Source organism: Rhopilema esculentum, chromosome 18, assembly GCF_057945365.1.
Source record: "Rhopilema esculentum isolate cy_ngs chromosome 18, ASM5794536v1, whole genome shotgun sequence".
NCBI lineage: Eukaryota > Metazoa > Cnidaria > Scyphozoa > Rhizostomeae > Rhizostomatidae > Rhopilema > Rhopilema esculentum.
Genome location: NC_142832.1, coordinates 1,067,549 through 1,075,825, shown reverse-complemented (window position 1 = coordinate 1,075,825; position 8,277 = coordinate 1,067,549). Strand labels below are relative to the sequence as shown.

Sequence of the window (8,277 nt, the reverse complement as noted above, 5' to 3'; positions counted from 1 at the left end):
TGGCAATGCTACTTCATGTAGGCAGTCATTTCAGATTTCATCGCGCATGCTTCTACAGCACCGTTGAGAAACTTCCTTTTCAAGATTCAGATTATGCCCACCATATTCAACGATATAACTATTTGTGAATTTAAAGTGTCTTTTCCTTTCAATTGTAATCAACTTTGACAATTAACTATCACTATACCAAAGGATGAATTTGTATAGAATGCCTAGATGAATGCATCATTTTTTGTCATGCTTAAAACTATTACCAACGTCTCAGATGTTTGCTAAGTTATATTAAAGATAAAATTTACAAGAATGGAATAACATATCCAAAATGCAGTTGTTTTTTAAAAAATCATTTTTCAGTTTCAAACTCAAGAAACGTTTCTACTTAGAGAAGATAAACATTTGCCATAAATATATAGGAGTGCACGTTATACCGTAAATGCATTTTAGCGGACCCCATGTTGGGGCTGCGACACCCCATAAACCCTCATTATTTGCACTCCCATTCCCACAACTGTCCGTAATATGAGAGTTTTCCTGCAAAACAGAACCTATTTTAAACATGTACTAAGAACAATAAATTCACTCCCTATACCGAACCCCGAATAGAATAGTTTTTAACATCAGTATCAACTTCTCGAGGGTATCTTTATAAAATTTAATAGCAAAGCTACTTTCACTTCAAAATTTCCACGTCCCATATGAGCATAGTAAAGGAAGTGAAGATATATAGGCTAAAAGTTGAAAGAATTTAATTTTTAGAGCACTATACTTGTATCAATGGATCAACCATGTCATCACTTATATCATTAAAGAACAACATGGGACAGCTGAATACGCGAGCGTTGTTCCTATTCTGAACATCATCTTTGCCCCAACATGTAGTGATTCTCCCCCTTCGAATGAGATGTTTGTACTTGGCGTGTTTAAGTAGATATTACTAGATATAAATAAACGCATTTAAATCATATCGTCACATTTTCAGCTACTTCCATTGTCATAATTTCATTATCGATAATTTCATTTTCCTGCAGTAGCGAGTTCACAGAACAGGATCTTCCTTTCGCAGGCTTTTCTCTCGTTTTCCTTTTCGCATTTTGTTTTCTAATATTAGTTTGTTCAGTTGAGTTGGACAGTTCAGTCTGTGTTTGTTGTTTATCGGCACTTGCTGGAGATAGTTCTTCTAGCAGTGCCTGGTCCAGGGGTAACATATTTTCTGAGGAAAAAAACAGCAAAATAAGATAAACGTTCGATAATAACCAAAGATGAACATATTGTCTACTGAGGGATATCGGACGAAAATAGCTTTTAGTAACCTGTGTTATGTTTCCGCTTTTCTGTGCTATCTTCAATTATGAAAAACGTCTAGTTTTGGATGAAAACTCTTAGAGATAAATTTCTCAAAATATTTACAAAATTTCTTAATTTATGCGCAATCAGCGCAGAAAAAGATCTGAGTTTTAAGTTTCCAGCCACAAACCTATAATATGCTTTTCAAAATAACTTTAAATATTATGAGAAGGCTAATTAAACTTTTTCGTCTTATCAGTAGCAATACTTTCAAAGCTTATGATTAAATTACAACGCACAAATAGTTTTAACTTTTGTGTTCCAATCCAAATTACCCAAGTCGCCATCATCAAAACGCCTTTTTCAGGTAAAAGCCTGTTTCGATTTTAAACTGATTTATTTCTCCGTTGTTATATTGTAAACTCTTAAATAACTGAGACAAAAGGACTGAATTAAGAATCATGTTTCAATTTCGCACCTTCGATACAAAACATTAAAACGTCTTGAACCTCTAGCATATGAAGTTCTTTTGTGCCACTTTGAACTCTGAGGATCCGCATTAATCAGAAATCGCTTCAGACGAAAGTTTTTTAAAAAAATATGTCACTTACTAAGTGCTCGATCAATCAAATCCCCATTATATTTTTCTTCTGTCTTGAACTTTTTCTGTGGATTGAAAAGACCAGATAAAGTGTCAACATTGGACATATACAGTAAAAACGCTACAAGATCAAATTAATTTCTGTTTATTTAAGATGGTTTTAATAATGCCATTATGTTACAAAAAAGGCAGTGCTTCTCCCAAATTCATCATACCATTGTGTTGCAATATTTGATATGAACAGTAATAAGCTTGAGTTTGATCAGTCATTCTAAACACCGACAGCTTCTGCAGTAGCTGATAACCTTATGCTTCTGGTGAACTTAATCAAAATATACTGAAGGTGATATACTATCGATCAAGTTGTTCCTGTTAAAAATGGTTGAAAATAAATTATTTAAACGTTCTAACCTTTAAATTTCTTCTAGTGCAGCCAGGAAAAAACTGGACCATAAAACTGAAATCTGTTCCAATCCTGCTCAAGATCCGGTAGAACTTCAGTGTTTCTGCCAAAGCAAGATGGTAGATAACAGCTCAAAGTAAGCATGAATGGAATATAAATTCAAGAATTGAAAAAATGAACCACTTTTAAAGACGGTAATAGGGAGAAATGAGCAAAGCAGAGTAACAATGCATATTTAGTAACCACAACATACACCTACCACTTTACATCATATAAGATTTCAAAATTACCTTCGACTGGCCATCTTTTCTTTTTTATTGGCTCCTGGCGTCGTTGATAAGGGTTGAAACTATCAGTGTAAACAATTTCACTACGAGGAAAAATGATTTTTAAATAGGAGGAAATCATAATCTTGGACTCATGAGAAGAACTTTTTGATCTGTTTAATTTGAGATTCCCTACAGTGCTTCCTTATTTATCCGAACAGCCTGGAATGATTTGTGAGTAGAGCCGTTTGGATAAGACGAAAGTTTGGATGATCCATTATAAGATTTGTTCGGGAAAAATCATAAACAAGACACGAGAAAGAGTTAAAATACCATTTTAGTCTTCAGTAATACTGGTGGCTTAGCGAATGGAACTTTAAAATATGAACTAAATCCTTGTATCATTTCGTGTATGCTGCCCAGAAAACAACAGACACACACGTTCATTGATATCACAGGTAGATTCTCTAAAAGATATAAATAAGATAAACTGATCTGGGTGCTTTCATAACTTCCTGGATTCATTCTAGGGCTCGAATTTAATTGGAGATGAGCTTAAATTAGTGTTCTTTCCAATGAAAATATGTTTAATATAAAATATCACACCAAAAACGGTGTTAGGATAAACAAGGATGCACTGTACTTTTATAATGCCAGTGACAACAGAGCCTCAAAATAAAGTGTATCTTTTTATATTCTACAGTGTAACTTATCATTGTTATTCAAACTGACATTTGAATAAGTTCTACACTGATGACAGGTGCTTCATGCTGGTATATATGTATCCTTATAGATATTCGAGTCCGAACAGTCATTAACAGTTAATCATTACTCTCTTTTTGTAATCAAACAAACAGCCACTTCAGAATGCCAAAGTCATGAAAAACTCAAAGAAAGAAAAGATGAAAAGAGCAAATTCAATTCAACATAAAATCTTAAATTCAAACCTGTTTTCTAAACTAAGTTTTGATCTTGTTGTCTTCAGTAACAAACTGTAGAAGGAAATAAAATTCCCTTAAATAATAGAAAAACCCAAAAATGTTCTACACAATAAATGTTGTCCTCTAAAGCAGCTTAATAAATACATGAGACATGGTATAGATATTCCCAGTGCTTGATAGCCAATTATTGCCAATGAGATAAATTTACTTATCCAACGGTGATTTTCTAATCCTGTGCTTGAACATATACTTACAGAAGCCTTGACCAGCTTCAAATATTAGTGCTTGCATGATCAAAGAAATGATAAGCAGTAAACTGTTTTGTGGTTTTCAAAGGGGTCACATTAGCAAGTATAAAATATCTCCTTTCCAAAACTCTTTAATGTTGCCTGGTGGTGTCCCTACAACACCAACCCCCCAAATAATGCTGGGTATGTTTATATTGATGCCTTGGAACATGTCTGTCAATTTTCATAGTTGTGCTCCAACCCAGTACAAATAAAAGTTGCTAACCATAATTGTACTGAGTTTAGAGGTGTTATTAGCAGCTGGGTGATCTAAGATGTGGAGGGGTTTTTTAGTCCCCTCCTTGCTCACAATTATTCATATTTTTAATGAATCAAAGAATCATCAACAGATTACATCAAGAAAATCATACATTAAATGAGCCATAACTCTTTGTCATCCATTATCTAAACTTACCTTTCTTCATCAATAACAATCTGGCCATCTTCCCCAATTTTCACTTGTGGGGCTATAATTGAATCATCTGCAGGTCCAGTAGTATCGTCATCATCATCATTGATAACTAAGCTGTCATTGTTGGAAGTAACTGAATCTCCGTTTATTGATCCCACAACAATCTCAGATTCTTCATGCCTTGATGTTTCTTTGTACTGCCTAGAACAGCAAATTAAGGATTAGTAGACTAAGATCTGGTTTCACCACAATTATTTCATGAAATCACTACACAGAATCTTCTTAATCAATGTTTAGCTCCCTTAAAAAATTAAAGATTCTTTTCTGTAAGTGGCAATAAATATTATGAAAAGATTGAATACAACTGATATACTAGCTTCCTGAATGTAAAAAACTAATCATAAAAGGGAGGTAACAATTTTAGCTGGAAAAATCAAGTTCTCTTAAACAATGACACAAAAAAATCTTTCTCAAACAATGCCAAACAAGAAAAGAAATACATAATGCCAAACTGATACCTCTTCTTTTGTTTATTTTCGGACTCTTTCTCAGCTTGCTCTTGTTCAGATCTGCAAAAAGACCAAGTAATTCAATTACATAAATGGTACTGCTTTTGACTCAAACAGTTTTACAAATAAACAAAACAGATTTCTAAAGGTTCCGCACAAGAATGCACACAAAGTTTGCCATGTACATATAGTCTAACAGTTGTGACAAATGACACAAATAGCTGGACTTAACTTGACTTAACTATATGACGGTGGCGGCTGGCACGAAAATAAGATGGTACTAGTGAAACAAAATAAATTTTTGCAGAGCGAACCAGTTAGAGGAAGGGTGGCACAGGGGCGCGGTCCCTGGAAAATATTTATTTTTATGGCTAATATGGCCAAATTTTCTTTTGATGGCAGGTCAGAAGTTTTCATACAATACCTCGGTTTGTTTGACGTCATGTGATATTGCCAGCTGCAGGGGTTAAATGGCCTCGCAGCATTTTATAACTAGAAAGAGGAATCTAGTACTGCAAACGACTTTTTTATTGTTGGATTGTCGAAAGACAAAGATTTTTTATGCCCCGTTGAGTCACAAATGGCAACGGGACAGACTTCTGCAATACTGGATGAATGAGGTCTAGTACTGTGGTGTACATACATATAGGGCTTATTCAATGCCAATCTTTCAGTGAGAATTAAGATAACAAGGGTCAGAATTAAGAGGTTGTGTATTCCGCTGCGCTTTCCTTTTTTGCCATTAATTCAATTTTCATAGAAAAAAGCAAAATCACACAATACAAACATATTTCGAGCTTTCGAAATAAAACAATACTGGACTGGTACCACTAGTACCGCTGCAAGCTGCCACTGCTACATGGTTAAGGTTCATAAAAAATTCAGTTGTGAACAGTCATCAATGGCAGTTGATTGCTAAACTAGAGAGGATTTCATCAAAATATGTTAATTCATGATAGCAAACAAACTAGTTACTTTGAAACTACAGAAACTACAGATATGCCATTACTTACGCTTTTGGGTTATAATAAATATAATCAAACATTGTCATTTTCTCCTTTGGTTCTCGGATAACAATTCTTTTACGTTTTTGTTTTTTCTTTTCTGATTCATCAGTTTGTTCTTCTTCATTCTAAAAAAGTAAAATAATAGTGTTAGGGCTGTATTGTAAAATGTGTCTTAATGTTTTCCAAATATCGAATGAAAGATACACAAATTAAAAAAAGATTTGCAAGGCTTAGATCTCAACAAGCAACCAGGTTGTGCAAGCACTGCTTGAAGACCTTTTTAGAAAGAAAGGCATCATGAATCTTAAATAGTAAGTAAAAAGGCAAAAAAACAAAAAGTAGAAACTGCTTACATTTCTATCTGGATTAGCATCTTTTTCTTTTATCTTGGAAGACTAAAAGATAAATTGGTTTAGCGACATAAGGTAATTCTAAAAAGACCTATCCAATAATTGTACAAATAATCTGAATTTTATTACTGAATATATTGAAACAAAATTTTACATTGCTGTTTAAGGATTGGCTTATGAAATGTGAATGAAATGGAATAAACTTCTTCACAACCAAGGCAAAATGCTCACACAGACTTTATAACACCACACGCAAATATGCAAAATTATACCTTGTCTGATGCATTTGCAAAATTGCTACTAATTTTTGCTGCTGCATGGCTTTCATCTTCTGAAAGGTTCACAGAAGAAAGTCTTCTTCGCTGCCTTACTCTTGGTCCAAGGCAGGGTGTAAATTTTCGTTTTCCATGATGATGTATACCCTCTCCTTCAGACTGTGATCCATCCTCTGCATCAGAATGAGGACCTGGGTACCTTGATTCTTGATTTAATTCACCAGCAGTATTGATATTATCCTTTTCAACTGCATTCAACAAATTCTCATCAGTTCCATCAAATGATTTCGAAACATTTTCATTAACAATGTCCTGATTGAACCTAACATGCTTTCCACCAGTTCTTTCAACAGACTGCGATTCTGTTGAATTAGTGGGCTCCGGATGTCTTTGTTCATTTTCTCGTTTGCTATCATCTGTAGAAGAATTTTCCATGGTGCTGTTATTAGCAATATCTTCCTTATCGTTATTTTCTCTTTTTGATTTAACTCTTAGATCTTTTGGAGTTATATTAGGTTTAAATTTGACCCTTTTGCAAACTCTTGATCCCTTCACTGAGCTTCCTCCACTATCTACTTTGGGGCTCTCATTTCCATTCAAAATCGAGGATTCCATATTTTCTAATTGTTTCACAGTATCATTTAAAAATTCATTTTTAGGTGTTTCCTTCAAAGTTACAAGTTGATCAGAACTGTCACTTTCCATTTTACAATCATTAACAAGAATCAATTTTTCCTCTACATTAACAATGTTTTCACTTTTTCCTTCTTCTTCTTTGATCCTGCAAGAGCTTTCAACTGTTTTAAAGCTCTCATCAGGAATATTTTTGTCATTTGCAGTTGCAAATGTCTCAGTAATTTTATTACTTTCAGAATTGGTGTCTTTTTTCTGCTTGTCAACATCCTTTGTCACTTTAAGCCGTTGACCTCCAATTATTGGTTTTGGCTTTTGCCTTTTAAATCTGCTTAACTGGGAAAGGTTTCTACTCTCAGTGCCCTTGGATATCTTATTGTTTATATTATCTTCACAACTTTTATCTTCTTTAAATGGCACTGTACAAGAATCTTGTTTACTTTCCTCTGTAGCTTTATTTTCAAAATATGATGATCCATAACTTATTTTGGATTCAGTTACTAAGAACCCCATTGGATTCTCATCCACATTTGAACAATCTAGAGATGAATCTGTTGCTCCTACTTCCAGCTGACTTAAATTTGGACATGGTTCTTCTAGATTCCTGATCTTTATTTCAGACTGAGTATCTGGTACAAGCGTACTCGAGCAAAACCCTTGATCTTCAATCCCTTTGCATTCTAATTCTATTTTGCTATCTGTGTTATGTAAATAGTTGCCATCCTTTTTTTTACAAGTGCTTCCTTGGGTCCCCTGGGATTCATTATGTGTGATTGCTTCTAAAAAGCTGGTCGATTGAAGTTCATCTATTTTCGACGGCGAGTTTTCACTTTTAGTTAATTTTGATGGTTGACAGGGTCTTTTTGTACTGACAAAGTTAGGCATCGGTTTCGCCCTTTTAAATCTCCTTCCGGACGCAATCGGTGTAGAAGACCACGAAGATGATGTATCATTTTCACTGATACTTTCATCGTTAACATTTTGTGGTATATTAGCTTCCACGGCGTTATTATCAACATTAGGCTGGTTACTGCTAAGATCACATGGTCCAGGAATGGCTACGTCTTCCTGTAAGCTAGTATCATCTTTTTCTTTGTCAGGTTGCTCAATTACACTGGATTTGCTTATCCTTGCTCTAGCAACTGCTGAGACTGCAATCACTGGGCGTGCTTTCTTTCGAAAACTCATTTTCTGCAAACGTTTTTTTCTAATTCATGTCTTCCTTTCCTATGAAGACAGTGACCGCCATGACAAAAAAGACTGGACTCTACAAACAAAACATAGGATAGCATTTTGATCTGGCCTCGTT

At 34.5% G+C, this 8,277-nt stretch overlaps 1 protein-coding gene across 1 annotated transcript; it reads right to left on the bottom strand.

The window, feature by feature from the left end:
- Positions 1 to 219: 219 nt before the first annotated feature.
- On the bottom strand, positions 220 to 8,251 carry LOC135680865 (uncharacterized). The gene is made up of 10 exons (XM_065195072.2): positions 6,333 to 8,251; positions 6,064 to 6,105; positions 5,717 to 5,835; positions 4,713 to 4,763; positions 4,198 to 4,395; positions 3,502 to 3,546; positions 2,579 to 2,658; positions 2,297 to 2,391; positions 1,896 to 1,950; positions 220 to 1,210 (listed from the first exon to the last, which is right to left on the bottom strand). The coding sequence occupies exons 1-10, from the start codon at positions 8,154 to 8,156 to the stop codon at positions 960 to 962; spliced, it is 2,760 nt and encodes a 919-aa protein (XP_065051144.2). The 5' UTR covers positions 8,157 to 8,251; the 3' UTR covers positions 220 to 959.
- Between the last annotated feature and the right edge of the window lie 26 nt (positions 8,252 to 8,277).

Excerpts from the sequence above, each read along its gene's own strand:
- LOC135680865 (XM_065195072.2), bottom strand. The coding sequence starts at position 8,156 with ATGAGTTTTCGAAAGAAAGCACGCCCAGTGATTGCAGTCTCAGCAGTT. Across the intron at positions 6,106-6,332 it reads TTGCAAATGCATCAGACAAG|TCTTCCAAGATAAAAGAAAA; the intron begins GTATAATTTTGC and ends TTTATCTTTTAG. Across the intron at positions 1,211-1,895 it reads TTTGATTGATCGAGCACTTA|AAAATATGTTACCCCTGGAC; the intron begins GTAAGTGACATA and ends TTTTTTCCTCAG.